Genomic DNA, 21,340 nt, shown 5'->3' with positions numbered 1-21,340 from the left:
GGCATAGATAGACACATGGCAGCATGATATCATCACTATAACTTGGCTTACGGCAGGGCAAAAAATTGCAGCTCAACATCCCTGGATATAGAGTTTTCAGACAGGATAGGGAGGGGGATAAAAATGGAGGGGCTGTAGCATTATTAGTTAAAGAATCAATTACAGTTCTGAGGAGGGATGATATACTAAATGAAACATCAAATGAGGCTGTATGGGTTAAGCTCAGAAATAAGAAAGTGACAGCCACACTGCTAGGAGTGTACTTTGGACCCCCAACTAATGGAAGGGAGTTACAAGAGCAAATATGTAGGCAAATTTCTGACTGCAAAAAAATTGGACAGTAATAGTTAGGGATTTCAGCTACCCCAATATCAATTGGATTACAAAGAGTGTGAAAGGCAGAAAATTCTTGAACTGCATTCAAGAGAATCTTTTCAGCCAGCAAGTAACAAGCCCAACGAGAGGGGGCACAATTCTAGATTTAGTCTTAGGAAATGAAGCTTGGCAAGTGGATGAAGTAGCAGTGAGGGACCATTTTGGAGATAGCAACCATAATACAGTTAGATTTAGCACCATTATGGAAAAGGACAAGGATAGGACAGGAGTGAAAGTTCTAAATTGGAAGACGACAAATTTTATAAAACTGAAAGGTGAACTGGCGAAAGTGAACTGAATACAACTACTAGAAGAAAAGCAGTGTCAAATCCGTTGAAGGCATTCAAAAGTGAGATTCTACAGACAGAGTGTAGACACGTCCCCTCAAAGAAAAAGGGTGGTACTGCCAAATGTAGAGCCACCTGGTTATCTTACCCTGTATGTTTCCGGATAAAACAGAAAAAGAAAGCTTATGACAGTCACAAAATGCTTATTACTGTAGAAAGCCTAGGAGTATAGGAAGTACAGGGGTGAAGTAAAAAAGGAAATTAGGAAAGCAAAGAGTAGATACGAAAAATGTTGGCAGGTAAAATCAAAGAAAACCCAAAGATGTTTCACCAGTACATTAAGAGCAGGAGAATAACTAATGAAAGATTAGGGCCCATCAGAGGTGTACATGATAACTTGTCCATTGTTGCTGAAGGTGTGGGCAGGGTTCCTAATGAGTACTTTGTCTCCATCTTCAATAAGGAGAGGGATGATGCAGACAGACATTCTAGTTAAAGAGGAATGTGAAATATTAGATACAATAAGTATAATGAGAAAGGATGTGCTGGAGGCACTGAAATCCTCGAAGGTGGATAAATCATCAGGGTCAGATGGTATGTATCCTAGGCTGTTAAAGGAAGCCAGGGATGCTCTGATCATTTTCCAATCCTCACTAGGCACAGGTAAGGTACCAGACGATTGGAGGTCCGCAAATGTTGTACCATTATTTAAAAAGGGCGTGAGGGATAGGCCAGGAAATTATATTCCGGTCAGTCTGACTTCCGTGGTGGGCAAGTTATTGGAGTTAATTATGAGAGATAGGATAAACTGTTACTTAGGAAGACACAGATTGATAGGGATAGTCAGCATGGTTTTGTTAGTGGAGGTCATGTCTTGCTAAGTTGACAGAACTTAGGAAGTAATAAGGAGCATTGATGAGCACAGTGCAGTGGATGTTGTCTACATGGGTTTTAGTAAGGCATTTGACAAGGTCCAACATGGCAGACTGATCAGAAAAGTGAGATCCCATGGGATACAAGGGAAGGTGGTGGGTTGGTTCAAAATTGACTCAGCAACATGAAAAAAAGGGAATGGTCGATGGGTGTTTTTGCGAATGTAAAGTGGTTTCCAGTGGTGTTCCACAGGGCTCAGTGTTGGGGCCCTTGCTGTTTGTTGTACATATTAAATGATTTGGACATAAATGTGGGAGGTATGATTGGGAAATTTGCAGACAACACAAAAATTGGTGTAGTTGATAGTGAAGAGGGTAACTATCGACTCCAGAATGATACCAATTGTTTAGTCGAGTGGATAGAAAAGTGGCAAATGGAATTCAATCCATAAAGGTGTGAGGTAATGCATTTGGGGAGGGCAAACAAAGCAAGGGAATAATCAATAAACAGGAGGATATTGAGAGGGGTTGAGGAAGTGAAAGACCTTGGAGTGCATGTCCATAGGTCATGGATAAGATGGAGGTGGTGGTAAAGAAAGCATATGGAACGCTTTCCTTTGTTGAACAAAGTATTGAATACAAAAGCTGGGATTTAATGATGGAACTGTATAAAACATTGGTTAAACCACAGCTGGAATTGCACTGTTCTGCTCACCATGTTAGAGGAAGGACATAATTGCTCTGGAGGGAGTACAGGGGAGATTTACAAGAAAGTTGCCAGGCTGAAAATTGCAGCTATGCAGAAAGGTTGAATAGGCTAGGGATATTTTCCTTAGAACAGAAGAGGCTGAGTGGTGACCTAACTGAGGTATATAAAATTATGATGGGCCTAGATAGGGTAGACAGGAAAGACCTGTTTCCCCTAGCTGAGGGGTCAAATACTAGGGGCATAGATTTAAGGTGATTGGTAGAAGGATTACAGGGGATATGAGGAAACACTTTTTCACCCAGAGGGTGGTGGACATCTGGAATTCACTGCCTAAATTGGTGGATGAGGCCGAAACACTCTACTCATTTAAAACGTACCTGGATTTTTTTTCGTGTATCTGAAATGCAGTAACCTGAAAGGCTACAGGCCAGGTGCTGGAAAATAGGGTTAAAAATTCTCTCTTCTGGCCAGCGCTGATATAATGGGCTGAATGGTCTCTTTCTGTGCCATAAATTTTGTATAGTTCTAATTAGTTCAGGGAAGATTTATCTGGGATGGGGGCGTTATTTTACAAGGAAAGGTTGGGCAGGATTGGTCTGTATCCATTGGAGTTTAGAAGGTTGAGAGGTGATCTTATTGAAACATGCAAGATCCTGAGGGTACTTGACAAGGTGGATGCTGAAAGGATGTTTTCCCTTGTGGGAGAGACTAGAACTAGGGGACCCAGTTTAAAAACAAGTGGACTCCCATTTAAGACAGAGGTGAGGATAATTTTTTTCTGAGGATTGTGAATCTTTGGAATTCTCTTCCTTAGAGACCATTGGAGACAGGGTCAATGAATATTTTTAAGGCAGAGGTAAATAGATTCTTGACTAACAAGGGAGTCAAAGGTTAATGGGGGTAGGCGGAATGTGGAGTTGAGGCCACAATCAGATCAGCCATGATCTTACTGAACAGCAGTGCAGGCTCGAGGGGCTGATTGGCCTAATTCTGCTCCTAATCCATATGTATGTTCGCATGCTCCTGGATTTAAAAAAAAAATGAATCTATTAAGGAGTTGTGTGTAAAATAGGTCATTTACCCAACTTCATGATTTGGGCAATGAGTAACAGACAGTAGGCCCACACTATATAGAATATCATGACTCACCTCCAGTGCACACCATTTTAAAAAATCAGTGATTGGCACAGAACTCATTATGGTTTATGACCCTTTAAAATCAGACTTTGTACTAGAACAAATTTTATATTAGTTAACAGATATTACCTTCCATCACAGTACACTGCAGTCCAAATGTGACATTTCCTTTATGAAGAAACATGCTTTTAAAATTGCAGGAGCATGCTACAGACTGCCTTATATTAAAAACAATTGCACTGCGTTTGAATGTGAGAAAATTAAGAACATAATACTTTAAGTATTCAGATTAATGGGAACATGTCAATCTGGGATATATCCTAATGGGGAAAACTGGTATTTTATGTAGTAAGGGAAGATCAAAATGGTAACTTGGTAGTATAGTTTTTGGCCCCCATGCAATAGATTCATTACCGACTTTGGCAGATGCAAAATGTACACTCCCCTATGAAATATTTTGGGAGCCCTATGGAAGTCAATGGAAGATTGAATAAAGCATCCTTCAATCAGTTTATTTGCGAGCCAACAAACATGGCTCATTTATCTCGGGTCACAATTATCAAAATGTTATTGTGAGGTGCCACTTCGTACAGCCAACTGTTGCCTATATTTAGAGCTCACAAGTATGATTCTATTGCTGGGAATTTCATAAATAGATATAGCTACCATAAATGTGAAATTTTGCAAAGTCTTTCTATATGATAATCCAATAGATCTGACTTCAAGGAGCTCACCCACAGCCTTTCATTAGCCTGTATAAACCATATTTGGGCACTTTCCACAACAGCTTCAAAGTACTATTAAATGCTTTTGCAGTATGCAATTGGAACTAGTAGAAAAGTGAATGGTAATCAGTTGAATTAATATTATGAAGAATCCAATGATCACTTAAAATGAAATTCTCAAATGTATAACAATACATGCAATGTTTCAATAAATTTAACCATTCCTGATTTTGATTATAATTTACACACGCATCCATCATTGTTACCCACAGGCCAATCAACAGGGTGAGGGGCAAAAATAGAAGAGACATAAAATATTAGATAGCTATAATAACTTCCATAACATTCTGGTTTCTGCTCAAAAAGCCAATTCCAAAAATCCCAGATTCATTTCTTAGCACTTACATCAGATGCACGCACTGATGGCTAATCATGAGAAAATAGTGGGCTACATGGCCTGGTTTTAGAGCACTCAAAATCAGGGCACTCAATAATCAAAAGCTTATGCTGTAGCAATTTTCCATTTGAGAAAAGCGTTTCTGCAAAATAGTAGCAATGATTCCATTGGACTTCATCCTTGATTACTCTATTTGGTACACATTTGATGTGGTGGAACATACAGGGCTACCCAGAGCGATCAGGGCAGTGAGATTATTTTTGGATTAATCTAGCAAAGATTCAGCCCAGACCAAATGGGCTGAGTGGCTTCCCAAAGTACTATAAATCTTGTTTGATTTTACATATGGGGAATTAGTGGAATATTCTTTAGTCAGAAATGGATTTAGTCTTGAGAAAATTGCAATTTCAAATAAAGACTAAAAACAAAAAACTGCAGATGCTGGAAATCCAAAACAAAAACAGAATTACCTGGAAAAACTCAGCAGGTCTGGCAGCATCGGTGGAGAAGAAAAGAGTTGACGTTTTGAGTCCTCATGATCCTTCGACAGAACTAGGTGAATCCAAGGAAGGGGTGAAATATAAGCTGGTTTAAGGTTGGGGGGTGGGGGGAGAGAAGTGGAGTGGGGTGGTGCAGTTATAGGGACAAACAAGCAGTGATAGAAGCAGATCATCAAAAGATGTCACAGACAACAGAACAAAAGAACACATAGGTGTCGAAGTTGGTGATATTATCTAAATGAATGTGCTAATTAAGAATGGATGGTAGGGCACTCAAGGTATAGCTCTAATGGGGGTGGGGGGAGCATAAAAGATTTAAAAATATTTAAAAATAATGGAAATAGGTGGGAAAAAGAAAAATCTATATAATTTATTGGAAAAAAACAAAAGGAAGGGGGAAGAAACAGAAAGGGGATGGGGATGGAGGAGGGAGGTCAAGACCTAACGTTGTTGAATTCAATATTCAGTCCGGAAGGCTGTAAAGTGCCTAGTCGGAAGATGAGGTGTTGTTCCTCCACTTTGCGTTGGGCTTCACTGGAACAATGCAGCGAGCCAAGAACAGACATGTGGGCAAGAGAGCAGGGTGGAGTGTTGAAATGGCAAGCGACAGGGAGGTTTGGGTCATTCTTGCGGACAGACCGCAGGTGTTCTGCAAAGCGGTTGCCCAGTTTACGTTTGGTCTCTCCAATGTAGAGGAGACCGCATTGGGAGCAACGAATGCAGTAGACTAAGTTGGGGGAAATGCAAGTGAAATGCTGCTTCACTTGAAAGGAGTGTTTGGGCCCTTGGACGGTGAGGAGAGGGGAAGTGAAGAGACAGGTGTTGCATCTTTTACGTGGGCATGGGGAGGTGCCATAGGTGGGGGTTGAGGAGTAGGGGGTGATGGAGGAGTGGACCAGGGTGTCCCCGAGGGAACGATCCCTATGGAATGCCGACAGTGGGGGTAAAGGGAAGATGTGTTTGGTAGTGGCATCATGCTGGAGTTGGCGGAAATGGCGGAGGATGATCCTTTGAATGCGGAGGCTGGTGGGGTGATAAGTGAGGACAAGGGGGACCCTATCATGTTTCTGGGAGGGAGGAGAAGGCGTGAGGGCGGATGCGCGGGAGATGGGCCAGATACGGTTGAGGGCCCTGTCAACGATCGTGGGTGGAAATCCTCGGTTAAGGAAGAAGGAGCACATGTCAGAGGAACTGTTTTTGAAGGTAGCATCATCAGAACAGATGCAACGGAGGCGAAGGAGCTGAGAGAATGGGATGGTGTCATTACAGGAAGCGGGGTGTGAGGAGCTGTAGTCAAGGTAACTGTGGGAGTTGGTAGGCTTATAATGGATATTGGTGGACAGTCCATCACCAATTGAGACAGCGAGGTCAAGGAAGGTAAGTGTCAGGGATGGACCACGTGAAAATGATGGAGGGGTGGAGATTGGAAGCAAAATTAATAAATTTTTCCAAGTCCCGACGAGAGCACGAAGCAGCACCGAAGTAATTATCGATGTACCGGAGAAAGAGTTGTGGAAAGGGGCCGGAGTAGGACTGGAACAAGGAATGTTCCACGTACCCCATAAAGAGACATGCATAGCTGGGGCCCATGCAGGTACCCATAACCACACCTTTTATTTGGAGGAAGTGAGAGGAGTTAAAGGAGAAATTGTTCAATCTGAGAACAAGTTCAGCCAGATGGCGGAGAGTAGTGGTGGATGGGGATTGTTTGGGCCTCTGTTCGAGGAAGAAGCTAAGGGCCCTCAGACCATCCTGGTGGGGGATGGAGGTGTAGAGGGATTGGATGTCCATGGTGAAGAGGAAGCAGTTGGGGCCAGGGAACTGGAAATTGTTGATGTGACGTAAGGTGTTAGAGGAATCACGGATGTAGGTGGGAAGGGACTGGACAAGGGGAGAGAGAAGGGAGTCAAGATAACGAGAAATGAGTTCTGTGGGGCAGGAGCAAGCTGACACGATCGGCCTACCGGGACAGTTCTGTTTGTGGACTTTGGGTAGGAGGTAGAAGCGGGCCGTCCGAGGTTGGACAACTATCAGGTTGGAAGCTGTGGGAGGAAGATCCCCAGAGGAGATGAGGTCAGTGACAGTCCTGGAAACAATGGCTTGATGAAATGGCTTGATTACATCGGCATTCCATAGGGATCGTTCCCTCCGGGACACCCTGGTCCACTCCTCCATCACCCCCTACTCCTCAACACCCACCTATAGCAGCACCCCATGCCCACGCAAAAGATGTAACACCTGTCCCTTCACTTCCTCTCTCCTCACCGTCCAAGGGCCCAAACACTCTTTTCAAGTGAAGCAACATTTCACTTGCATTTCCCCCAACTTAGTCTACTGCATTCGTTGCTCCCAATGCGGTCTCCTCCACATTGGAGAGACCAAACGTAAACTGGGCAACCGCTTTGCAGAACACCTGCGGTCTGTTCGCAAGAATGACCCAAACCTCCTTGTCGCTTGCCATTTCAACACTCCACCCTGCTCTCTTGCCCACATGTCTGTCCTTGGCTTGCTGCATTGTTCCAGTGAAGCCCAACGCAAAGTGGAGGAACAACACCCCATCTTCCGACTAGGCACTTTACAGCCTTCCGGACTGAATATTGAATTTAACAACTTTAGGTCTTGACCTCCCTCCTCCATCCCCATCCCCTTTCTGTTTCTTCCCCCTTCCTTTTGTTTTTTTCCAATAAATTATATAGATTTTTCTTTTTCCCACCTATTTCCATTATTTTTAAATATTTTTAAATCTTTTATGCTCCCCCCACCCCCATTAGAGCTATACCTTGAGTGCCCTACCATCCATTCTTAATTAGCACGTTCATTTAGATAATATCACCAACTTCGACACCTATGTGTTCTTTTGTTCTGTTGTCTGTGACATCTTTTGATGATTTGCTTCTATCACTGCTTGTTTGTCCCTACAACCACACCACCCCACTCCACTTCTCTCCCCCCACCCAACCCACCCCCCCACCTTAAACCAGCTTATATTTCACCCCTTCCTTGGATTCACCTAGTTCTGTCAAAGGGTCATGAGGACTAGTAACGTCAACTCTTTTCTTCTCCGCCGATGCTGCCAGACCTGCTGAGTTTTTCCAGGTAATTCTGTTCAAATGAAGAATATCCTGGTATTATGTATGTTTGGGCCCAGCCATCTTCAGTTGCTTCATCAATACCTTTCCTCTATAAAGGTCAGAAGTGGGGGATGTTCGCTGATAAATCACAAATGGTACAGAACACCACGCAATCGCCAGATACTGAAACAGTCCTTGTCCATATTTGGCAAGACCTGGATAATATCCAGGCTTGGGCTGATAAGTGACAAGTAATATTTGCATCACACAAGTGCCAGGCAATGACCATCTCAACAAACTTGAATCTAACCATCTCCCCACGACATTCACTGGCATTGCCATCGCCAAGTCTCCCATCAACATCATCCTGGGGATTACCATTGACTAGAAACTGAACCAGTGCATAAATACTCTCTCTACAGCAGGTGGTCAGAGGCTAGGAATACTGCACCAAGTAACTCACTTCCCGTCACCCCACAGCCTCTCCACCAAGGCACAAGTCAGGAGTGTGATGGAATACTCACTTGCCTGGATGAGCGAGGATCCAACAATGATCAAGAAGCACGACACTCCCCATCCAGGAAAAAGCAGCCTGCTTTATTGGCACCACCTTAAATATATAACTCCCTCCGTCACAAGCACAGTGGCAGCAGTGTGTACCTCATACTAGATGCACTGAAGCTACTTGATAAACCTCCTTAGACAACACTTTCCAAACTCATGTCCTCTACCACATAGAAGGACAAGGGCAGTGGACACATGGGAGCACCACACCTGCAACTTGCCCTCCAAGCCACACACCATCCTGACTTGAAGCTATAATTATTGCTCTTTCACGGTCACTGGGTAAAAATCTTGGAACACCCTATCAGAACTGTGTGTATACCTACATGACATGGACTGCAGCCATTTGAGAAGGCAACTCACTACCACCTTCAAGGGCAACTAGGGATGGGCAACAAATGCCCTTTGCCAGAGACGCCCACATCCCACAAAATATAAAATGTAACTCCCAGTTTTCTATTTTGATCCAGTTTTCTGGAATAAAAGGTTTCATCCAAAACTATATCCAAACCTCTTCTTCAGTTAAATTACACAGTATTTCATAAAATAGAGGCATACAGCTACTTCAGTTCCTTACCAGGCTGTTTTTGAGCAGGCTTCTACAAAATCAGAATAAAAGAGGCGGATGGGTCGATCTACTGGTTGATGTACCCATTCATCATAATTCTCACGCAAATGCCCAACTTGCCACAGCAGTGGTTTATTCCAGTCTACCAAATCCTAGAGGGTTAGAATCAGAGAAATGCACCGTATTAACACTTTGCTAGCATTATACATGAAAAATTAGCAAGTTGGCATCAAGGTTAATCCTGCCAGGAGTCAATTTTAAGTCAACACTGCCTTGTTGTCTTATTGACTAAAAATCGATTTCTGCTTCCTATTTTTGATAGGAAAGTTTACGTGATTGAATTCAAAACATATAACAATGCCCTAGAATAAAAGTGAAACTGATGAACTTTGGTCACTTTCGATTCAAGCACTCCAGCGATAAATTAACCCAGTGATTGACAAATCAAGTTTAAATCAAATACAGGTATCTGACTCCGTATCTGGGGAGGTCAGGACTGGATGTGTGCTGGATTTGGGGACATTACAGGTTTTGGGTCCTCGGCCTAGTATGTATTTATAATACATGGAAAAAAATAAAAGGGTTTTATTCAAATTGCTACCCAGCTCACTAGCTTCGAATGTAGCAAGTTTTTGGGTCCTTCTGGATTTTGGGGTGCTGGAGAAGGGGCCCAGTACCTTTGTGTGCAAGTATCACTAATAGGACAACCAAATTTGGAGGCACTATTGGGATACCTAGCCTTAAACCAAAACTGACTTAATGAACTTCATGAATCCCACTGGCCCATCATTTTCTAATTGGCTCAACAAATTCTAAACAGCAGAGATAAGATTGGCTTTTTCAGGTCATGTTTTACAACTCAATACTATATAAAGCTTTTACAATATTTTTAATCCTCTGCTCACAATGGAAAGTTACTATCACTTTCACAAGCGTTTTACTTAAAAGAAACACTTCTCAACCTTAGCTTGCACCGAACAAATGCTTAGATTTTAATTTCAGGTTACAATCATTTGAACTCCTTGAACTATATTATCTTAGCGTCATTCTCTATAGTTGATTCATGAACATGTGCAAAGAATGGCAGGTACAGATTATTCAATAAAGTATATTGATATTATGTAGAATAATGTAAGTAGAGGAGCTAGAGTGCTGTAGGGCTGTTAGGTTAAAAGCACTTCACACTCAGATGGTCAGGCAATCAGCACTCTCTTCAGCTACAGTACAAATTGTTATTTTTCCTCTTATGTTGGTATTCTTGCAAGTGTCCTGATGAGTGCAAGACAAAAAGCTTAGACATGCCTTTTTTTTCAGCAATACTCAGATGTTATTAGGTAGGCTGTTCATAACAGCAGCAGTGAGCAAGGCAATGAATGGAGTATCAATTGCTGAATCGATTCCTTTGATGAATTGGGAATAAATCCTTTTGCAGGATAAAGATCAGAAGAAATGAGGAATTAAAGGCTACAGTGAAATGTAATGAGCACTTGTGCATAGGAAACATCAAGAATGTTCTAAACCCTAAAACAGATGATAAAAGCTGATTTACAAATTGTTGCATCACATACAAAGATACTGGCATACAGGATAAAATAGTTATCAGATAAGCAGAGGGGACTCTAAGTGTCCTTATGGAACTCTGACTCGATATCGAGTGGTGGAGAGAAGCCAGCTCACTAGACTTGACAGGTTCTGTGTCTGTGAGCATCTGTTCTATGTCTGAGCATTTGACATCAGCCTCAGACACTGCACGTAATGGACTGCATAATGCATTTATTTTAAAAATATATTAATTGGATTTCATTAGAATTCCAGATCATTGAATCTGCATTGAAAGCATTCTAAAAACCTAAAATAATTAGGGTGCTAAAACTACCTTGTCTTTACATAAACTGCACTGCTTACTCTAGCCTTTCCCTGCAAACATAGGTGACAAAATGAACATTTCCAGAAACCAAATTGCTGAGAAAAAAAATTCCAGAAGACACTCAGTTCAACAAGTCACTTAGTGCACCACAAACCAAACATATTTCTGTAAATTCTCAATATGGTTTCTCTCAAATGAACTCAGCACATCACAAGATCACAGGAGTTGCACAACATGCATCAAACAACATGGCATAGCAAATGAAATCCAGGGTTACCATTAATGTGATTAAAAAAGTGGACATGTAACAATTGGCAGCTAACAATACAGGTTTCTCTGTCCAGAATAGAGATATAAGGAAAATCATGGAAAATGCTGCTAGCCCATTGTCAATACCGCAACTAACCTGGCAAGCGTCAACATTCCAGGGCTCAACACAAGATCTTAGTCATGCCTTCAGGGGAATATTTGGAATTTTCCCATGATGGACAAATTGAATGCCAAGTTGCCCCATGGCATACATTCCAACATTTCAGCAAAACCCACCTTGACAGGTACCGAGAAACAGGATGCTTCTCACTCACTCCAAGAGGAAAGAAACACGGGGGCTTTTAAGAAAGAATAGACTGATATGGGAGATGCAAATTTAAATTACTAAGTCCCAAGTATAAGACTAGCGTAATGGTGAATTTCAAATTATTTTACTTTTACATCAGGAAAAAGAGCAAGATTTGTGAAAAATTGGAACAGAAATGTAGGTTATATAAAAAAAGGAATCAAAGTGTTGGTAGGTAACTTCTTAAAACCAATCAACCATCACCTCTTGGTTTTAAACGCACACGTACAATATCTGGATAATTTTCTCTCTACTCCAATCTAAGTATTACTCACTTGGTGATGTTCTATGGGCACTACAAAACTCTTTACCCATGGAAACATTATTCAGATGATGGGCCGAAGCATCACCAGGTTGGATCCGGTCCTGATCAGACATCCATACAAACAGGGTCACATTGATCAAGAATGCAATCCCTAGCCAGTTTTCTCTTCCTAATACAGGAGCACTAAGTCCAACTTTGTCACTTTGGTAGCTGCTAAAAATAAGCTAACTCCACACAATGGTTTAAACTCAAGAGCTTCAACTCCACCATTACACAAACACAATATAGGTAGTAGCACGGAGGTGAAAATGCAACACAGAATTGATGGAAGGTCAGAATATATAGTGCTCCTTACTTGGGCACTACAAAAACCATCAAGATTTCAACAGATCACACAGGAATTAATTAGTACATTGAAACAAATATCCAAGCTAAAAACTTCATACCTCTACCCTTAAGACCACATTTTCTTCAAAATGTGCTTTTCTTTACTGAGTTGAAAAAGAAGAGCTCCATATTAAGGATACTAGCAATTAAAGAAACTAGTAAATTATAAAGACTAAAAACACACAGAAGTAGAGAATTATTCTTTTTAAAAAATCAAGCTGTAACTAAATTTACAAGGCTGTGAAAACTATAAGTGTTTGTTGTGAGCTTGGGACTAAGTATAGATTTCCAGTCCTACAGAAAAACCTATCTGCATATGAACACATCTTCAATAATTCTTGACTATAACAGAGCAAACAAGGAACTGTGCAGAGATTAACGTAGTGTTTCAACTACAGATGTAGAGGAGAAACTTCAAAACTAGAGCTTATTTTGCAGGGATAAACGAGACTGGCAGAATTCTTCAAATCTGTTGAAGGTGCATTTTCCTATGAAAGAGCCTTTCAAATCCAACTGAGAGAAAACATATCTTTTATGCTAATGACCACAAAGAAAATCCTGATTTGCTTTTTAAGATACAAACTCTAGAACAAAGAGCGAGAGCACACAAGCAAAAGGTGTGAAGCATAAGTGCGCAAGCTCCAGGACAAAGAGCCAATGCAGAAGCTCCACATCCTTCCCCCAAGCCAAGAAATCGTTGGCTTCTGAAGCTAAAACTTTAGAACAGATTTCCAAAACAACAATCTCATGGATAATGTTAGCTTTTTTCAGAATTGCTTAATATTTTGGAGGTGATTTTTTTGATGAAGTACAAAAGCACCATATATAGTTGAGGATTAATATTGACCTCCAAAAAGGAAGCAGAAAAACTGATCTTGAATTTTTATACCATTCCGAAATTAACATGCAATAACTAGACAAATTCATCAGATCTGTTAGAAACAATATTCTGTAACAGGTTAGGGTTTTAAAGATTTCACACTCCATTGCCCCCAATCCCCATTTAATTTAGACTCCTCCGAATGTGTACACCCATCAGTTACTGAATGATTACAGGGAGCTATAAAGAAAATGAATCACTCCACAGGGCAGTAAGATTATTTGCTCAGAATAACTTCATGAGTTCTTAGGATTGAGTGACTCTGGCTTTAACAAGTCCCTTACATTATCTGGATCCACTGACTTGCATCTGGCATCCATCACCGAATTTGATTCCCGATTGGCTCTACTTCGTTCCCGAACAGCCTGTGGAATTAAAGAGAGAGTCATTCGGTCTTAATCCAGTATATAAAAAAGTAGATAACAAACTATGTAGTGCAGTGAATCACTCATTTTTACAATAATAAAATGCAACTTCACTCCTGGTTTTGCAAAAATTTAATTCTTTTAATTCCAAGGTGGGCACAGGATAAAGGGAAAGGAGAGAGAAAAGTAATGCAAGAGTCAAAAAAATTCACCAGTCCATCAGAACTGATGGACCACCAAGTTACTTTGGGTTGAATTGATGAGTATTTGCAAAAAGTGCTTAAGTTGTACCTTAGTGCTCTGAGACTCTACTTTTTTCCAAAAATATACTTTATTCATAAAATTTGTAAGATACATAATGCAATGTTAAACTTGAATAGTTATGTAAAGTGCAGATGAGATCGGTTTCTTTCAATTCAGTATGTGGCAATCTGAGGAGGCAAGTACACCCACTATTACAAGTTATATTTGCAATATTCATTTCATGTAAAACATACAGCTCGAGGTTTTTACACAGTTCCCAGCCCCTCCATGTGTTGTGGCAGGAGTGCATTAGACTGTGGCCTTTCCCCACTGGGCCTCTGGGATGGCTGCCTTCCTCGGTAGTCCTGGATTTTGCAATGTGTCAGTCTGCAATACTCAGTCATCACAGCTCTTTGCACTAGGAGACCAGCAAGTTTTAGGCAGACCAAAGGATGCCTTTCATGGAGTTGATAGTTATCTTGCTGTTCCCAGGGAACAGCCATCCCATAGAGCTGAGTCCTGCAAAACCTTGCAACTTGATGCTATTACTATTGAATGATGCCTGGACAAAGTAATACTATATGTGATATGATGTGATTGTTCTTTAGGTCAGTAAAGAGGGAGACTATTCAAGTTGAACCAATACCTTGAATGCATAAAACAAAGTGAAAATGTTGATCTTAATAATTAATACATTTCCTTTAGTGAATCCTTTTGAATACTTCCAGTGAGTTCACAAACAAAATCCACATCGATCTAACATCCTTCAACTGGGAGCAGTTAGATTAAGTTAAATTAATGCTACACTTCTGGCATGCAATTTTCTCCTCTCTCAAGACATTGATTTCTTGTTGAGATGCAGTTCCACTAGCACCAGTCACTTTCTAGGGAAGAGGTGGAAATAAAAAAAAACGAAGAGTTCTTAGTCTATTGTAGTTGCTGTTGAATGCCTGCCTGTATCTCCTGCTAGATGAATGTGTGGACAATCCTCAGATTCAAATGCCACAACATTCCACTCCAAAAGACAACTGAATGCCAATATCAGTGCGGGGTTACACATGGAGTGCACTAGCCACACAATACTAAAACTCCAGTAGCTATCAGAGCAGCAAGTAAAATTAAAACCCTTTTTGAAATAATCTGATTTTTGCAATAATCTGATTTCAAGATCAGATAGAGACAGAAATCAGTAATACAGATAAACTTCCATGAACGAAAGGCCACAATTTCCTACACAGAGATTAAACACCATTTGACATGTATAACTATAAATTTCAATACTCATGAAGTTTAACAGCTGAACAATAATTTAACTGTCCTACAACTATGGAAAATGGAGCAAATAATCAAAACCATCTTGTACTAGAGCAGAAATGTCTTAGAAAGCAGGCAACATTCCAAGCAAAGTATCAAAATCAGCAGCTAAGCAAGCTGAAGCTTCAGAAAAGAAACACAACAAAACCTTTCCACTCTTTATATTCAGCTTCTGCTAACATGTACATTATAAGAAAGGAGTAATCTGTTTAGAATCATTCCATAATTTATTTGGGGAGTGGGTGGTGGGAGGCAAGGAAAAACCACCGAAAAATTGTGTTTAAGCAACATGTATGATATGACATTCTGTTGCAAGGCCAGAACACCAATCTTCTACAAATTAGAAGATAAGTAGTGCCACAGGTGTTAGATAATTTGCTGGATACAAATCCTATTCTACTCAGGCTACAAATTACTATGTAATCATTAACATTCCTCAAAATTAAAGAAAAAATATACCAGAAAAATACACTACTTGAACAGTAAGGGACCTACATTTTACAGATCTCCCAATCGCTGTCAGAAGGTCCTTCTCAGACCTACAAATACATTGATGTATGGAACTTGATTGTATTTTTGTCAAGGTGCAAGAGTGGAATCACATGACTGGCTCGTGTCAATTTCCAGGCTTCCTGGATCATACTTGATCTGCTGATACCTTCGCTGATTCTGGGAGAGAAATCTCAAGGTAAACTTTGTTTTCCTTCACTTCTGTCCAGCCACTCTGTTGAAGGTGTCAGACACCCCCCTAAAAAAAACTCAATGCAGATCTTTAGCATCCAAATTGGCCTCCAAGTGATGCAGAGGGACATGCAGTATACATATTAGTTTCTGCAGACTTTCCTCAAAGACGACATTAAATATAACAATCACCTATAGTCAACGGAGTCACATCTGATGCACACGTGTGTTACATTACTTAACTGAATATACCATATATGACCATCTCCAGTATTATCTATCGGACCACAACTGACCCAATTGCAGATTGAGTATTGGCAGGAATTAATCTGCACACGGGCATGGCTAAGGAGATGAACAATGTTTCACAAGCAAAGCCCAAACTTGAGCCAAGACAGCAAACAATTTTGCTAACAAATGGACATGCACCACCAAGATGGTGTACAGTGCAGGAATATTGTTTGTGGTTGGGGGTGGGGGGGGGGGGGATGGGGTGGAGAACAGCTGTCTCAAACGAAACTGGGAAGGTCTGCCAAATACAAAGCACAAGAGCTAGCAATATTCCTGTGATTCACTGGAGGTGGTAATACACACCACAAATCAATACTACTACTTTTAAGGGAGTGTTATCTTTGAATGAGAGCAGGATTTAAGATCAGGCATATATTTTCAAGTACTGGGCTGGTTCCACACCATGAAAATTAAAGGTCTTGGTAAAGATTCTGAGAAGTTGAAAGGAACACCGCCCCCCCCAAAAAAACGGATAGAAATTGATTTTTTATAGAAGGGACAAGAAAGTGTTTTTAACTGAAATTCAACTTGATGTTCAATCAGAAGGGTGAAGTCTGTCCAAGTGCTGCATTTTAATTAGCACCTTGAACAAAGATTCAACACCCAGATTACAAAACTCTGCATTCAATACTGTGACTGTTTTTCTCCCTTCCCCCTCTAATCTATCCAAGCAGCAGGATGAACTAACCTCAAACTTTGCTGGCCTCATGAAAACAAGCTGAAGCTGACCCTGCCGTGTTTGCTTCAAATCAGTTCTACTACCTAGGCATGGCATTTGGAAAAATTGCCTCTATAGGGCAATGCATCATTAATGTTTTTATTAGGAAAGCGTGTTAAGGGTTACAGGTAGATGGAGTAAAGTTACAGATCAAACATGACCCAGTTGAATAGAACAGGCTCAAGGGGCTAAATTGTACACTTGTGTTCTTATCTTGGTACAGTACACTGACACTTGAGAGCTTGCTGTTTGCTGTCCCTTGATCCCAGGATGATGTCTGCTTGGGGTCATGAGTTTCTGCCATGGGCCTTCATTTGACTGGACAGGCTGATTCTCTGCCACAAACCTTTGAGCACATCAGACTGGACATCCCACGAGATAGTGGGATCTGGAATGCAGTATTTGCTTCCTTTCCTTCTCTGCTGCTACCCTGTGTCTCATCATTAAGACATTGCGACTCATAGCAGGGTGCAGCTTGATGGATAAGGTGTTGTCATTTTGAATGATTGGTAGCAAGCCCCTCCCAGTCATTAATGTCAATGCTGCCATTCTTCAAGGAGAGCTTCAGAGTGTCTTTGAAGCATTTTCTTTGTCCTCCCCTGGAACATTGGTCTTTCGAGTTGAGAAAACAGGACTTGGCAGGAGAAACACCTTAAAGGCCAAATGGACACTGTGTCCAGTCCACTGAAGTTGGATTTTACTGGAGTTTTGCCTGACTGCTTGTGGAGCTGGCTTCAAGAAGGATACTTGTATCTCTTCGACAATCCTCCTATTCATTTCGGGGGATGCGACAGAGGCATTGTTGATGGAATTTCTTTAGCACTCATGTCACTGATACACAGACCAGTTTTTACTGCTATACAGTAGTGTAGTGACGACAACTGTTCTGTACATTAATACTTCTGTTGACTTGCAGAGGTCTTTGTCATTGCCACAGTTTGTAGAAGGCTGAACTGGTGCAGCTGATCTGACGTTGGATCTTGTCAATGGTGGCCTTTTAAGAGGGGGCTGCCAAGGGATGGGAAGAGCTCAACATATGCAGAGTCTCTCCTTCAACGCTTATAGGAGGTGGGATATTTGGCTGACCAGGTGTGGGTTGATAGGAGTTTTGTTTTGGCAATATTCAAGGACAGGCCTAGTTTCTTGTATGCAGAATTGACGAGATTGACGGTGGCTTGCAAATGTGGTGCAAAGTGGGCAACGGCACTGTACTGAATGTGGCAGGACATGAACTTTGCATCTATAATTCCCAATCTCCTCATGGCACCACCGGATCAGACAATTAGCAACGCTTGCAAAACCTTTAATATAGGCCTTCCACTAGTCATCTTGGCAACAGAGATTATGGATGAGAAATAAAAGCAAATACAAGAGCTTAAACATCTGGTCAAATGCAGTTTGTGTAACAGGTCAGTTCTGAAACAAAATATGAAGTTTTGTTTTGGCAACTCAACCTGTTGTTACAAATCAAGTTCCTTTGTGACATTTGATATGATGCCACCTCTCATCAAGCACCAGTGTTTACCACATTGGAAACAGAAGCAAGTTCATGCTCATTGGCCACATTCATCAGCCTAGAAAATATAAACATTTCATTAACAGACCGAGCACTACAAAAGACCTGGCTTATTAGAATGAATTTCAGTGGGTACTAAAGCTGCTCCCCATTTTAAAAATGGTAATTTTTGAGAAAGTTCCATATTTCTACATGGTCCCTGCTAAAATAGGTTTGAAGTATGAGCTTGCAGTCTTTACAAGTTCAGTTATATTTTAAAGATATTTGCAACAAAAACTCAACAAACCCAAGTTCTTAATGCAAGCTGTATCCTTACTGGATTTTCTATTCGACAACTCCCATGCTCCACCCAATTGGTGGGTGGGTGTGGGTGTGCGCGTACGTGGCACATGCAATTAATTCTTGGAGGGTGAAGGTAATCAATTGGATTTAGGCTTTCAAGGGTCAGTAATATCCGTAAGAACTTAAATTATATAATGGGAAAAGCCATCTGAATTCAATTGCAAAAGGGTGCAGATCTTGCAATACTGGTACAATTTTACTTCACACTTTTCAATAATTAAACTGACTAGGTCGATAATTAAACTGACTAGGCCCAAGTGATGATAAATATATGGATTTAGATTGGATAGTAATCCATTTGTACACAGTTTATTGGCTCTTGATTCAATGGTCTACTCCTGTTCCTATTTCTTATGTTCCCACTTCAATAGTGATTATGAAACTTGTATTCTGTGTATATACAAAGTTTTTATCATTCAGTACATTATCACCATTATAATTTCTGCTAATAGGCTTATTCGTGTAGAAAACCACACATATTTTATATAATTGTTAAAACCTTGTTCTTTGAAGGCCATGCATTTATTTAGTTTAAAAAGTATTCATCACAGAGAGACCTCTCCAAACAATATTCAGAGCTTAACTTTCAAGCACTTTCTCCCCCAACATGAAAACTGGTGAGGGACGCACTAAAGTTTGGGGCAACTGCTGCAAACACGCAGTAGGGAAAGACCACTGTCTTATGGCCCTTCAGTCCTAGTACACCCAGAGCCTGGAAACTAAAAACTCCTTGAGCTGAATGTTCTATATATAAAATGGGTATGTCAAATATTAACTGTAATTATAAATCCATTGAGTAATATACAGTATTGCAAGAAACTGACTTGATCTGCACCCTATGCCAACACTGAACGATCATGTAACACTCAAATTTTATGAAGTATAGTTTTGGGAAAAAATGTTGGTAAGTAGCTCAGTTCCAACAAAGGGAATCAAAAAATCTAACCTAGAAATAGAACACCTGACAGGAACAGGAGTAAGATCAAGTATTCTCTACTTAGAGAAAAAGTGTTAATTTTTCTTTGATATGAAGGCTTTTGCAAGTGAGATTAGGTACACAAACCATTACTGAATCGCTCACATTGAAGTTGTCGGTAGGAGTCAACATATATTTCACTGGAGAAATGTATGTACCGTAGAATGCAAGTCTCTTCAACATTTCAACAACAACCTAGGGTTTTCAGATTGAAGTTATAGCTTTCACTAAAGAGGAATGGATTACATTCTGCATTTTTGATATCTACAGAATGCAAGGAGGCAAAGTAACATTGACAATCCATTGCAAAAAGGTATGTTTTTTAAAGATTTCAATTTTCTAAGATATCTTTCAGTTGATCACCAAAAATCAATTACTATTTTATCTAACTGTTCATCCTTATACAAGCCATCTCATTAGCTCCGCATACAAAGTTAATTCACTTTTACCCAAATTATACAATTTTCTGGTTTAAGAAGTGATCAACCGTATGTTTTCTTGGTAAACCTAACACATTACAAGGATCTCAGACTTCAAATGAAGTGAGAATCAAGGTTAAGGGAAAGGTTTTGTCACATTGAGGAATCTCCTGACATTAACACAAACATAAATTTATTCCAACAATTCCATTTAAAGCATTATTCCATGTTAAGAACCTTATACATCCAAGATGATACTTCAGACACTTCCTTTTGAGGATCCAATTTCTCCTTTCTTGGTGTGCAATGCCATGGATTAGCTTACTGACTCCATGCTACACTGCCTCCAGAATTTCACGTTTCCTTTTTAAATTGCTAACCAATTGGACACAACATTGGTGACTATAAACGTCATCAATTAATTTGCTATCTACCCTAAAATAGACAGGGGACCTCAAAGGCACCATGTAGATATTAAGGTTCCTAGATGTCTCAGGTTCTTTCGTTCTCTTCATGGTGACGATCATGGACTTCCATGGTTCTGCTTGACAAGGTGCTGCAGCAATTTGCTGTTGCCTTCTCCAGGCTCTGGCTGACTAGGATACTCTCCCACTCTTACCACCTGCCATAGACATTTTGTAAGGATTTTCAGGTTGTTATCCAACCTGTTGGCCACATTATGAATGTACCTTCCATTAAGTCCCAGAGTGGGACTTGAAACCGGAGCTTCTAGCTCAGAACGAAGGATGCTACCCACTGCACCATAAACCCCCTATTGTCTCAGGTTCACCCTTAGATATTTCAACATTGGAAAATAAATAGCTCCATGAACAATCTTATTCGTAGTATTTAACACTTAACTGCATTAAATCTCATCTGCCATGATTTTACCTCTTTACACATCATGCCCAATATTACTGTTATTTCTGGATCACCTCATCCAGCATTAACTGAACATTTTGTCTTAAGTTTCTGAAGCCAGGACTTTGGCAAGTGAGAATTCAGTTTATACTGGGTGGTAAGTATTTCATTCATTCCCTTATACCTAGACATACAACAATTACCAGGCCAACTGCCCTCATTTAGGTTACAGTCTCAAATAAACTACAAAAAGGAAACAAGTTTCATTTAGTACATCTAGGACATTCGTATAATATAATCCTTGTTCAGGGCCTGGAGATTAATTCACCTAGTTAAATTAAAAAAAAGGAATTTAAATATTGATTTGTAAACTCTGGTTCATTATACTACATTA

The 21,340-nt window shown here is 40.4% G+C and overlaps 1 protein-coding gene across 1 annotated transcript in view; it reads right to left on the bottom strand.

The window, feature by feature from the left end:
* The window catches only part of fa2h (fatty acid 2-hydroxylase), a 118,234-nt gene that overhangs the window by 14,947 nt on the left and 81,947 nt on the right, over positions 1-21,340 (bottom strand). Inside the window, exons 2-3 of the mRNA XM_041190827.1 lie at positions 13,505-13,585; positions 9,215-9,357 (exon numbers count right to left, since the gene is read on the bottom strand). Of these exons, the coding sequence (XP_041046761.1) occupies positions 9,215-9,357; positions 13,505-13,585 (224 nt within the window). The remainder of the gene's footprint in view (positions 1-9,214; positions 9,358-13,504; positions 13,586-21,340) is intronic.

This window comes from Carcharodon carcharias, chromosome 7 (assembly GCF_017639515.1).
Source record: "Carcharodon carcharias isolate sCarCar2 chromosome 7, sCarCar2.pri, whole genome shotgun sequence".
Taxonomy (NCBI): domain Eukaryota; kingdom Metazoa; phylum Chordata; class Chondrichthyes; order Lamniformes; family Lamnidae; genus Carcharodon; species Carcharodon carcharias.
This window is presented reverse-complemented; position numbering and strand designations above follow the sequence as displayed.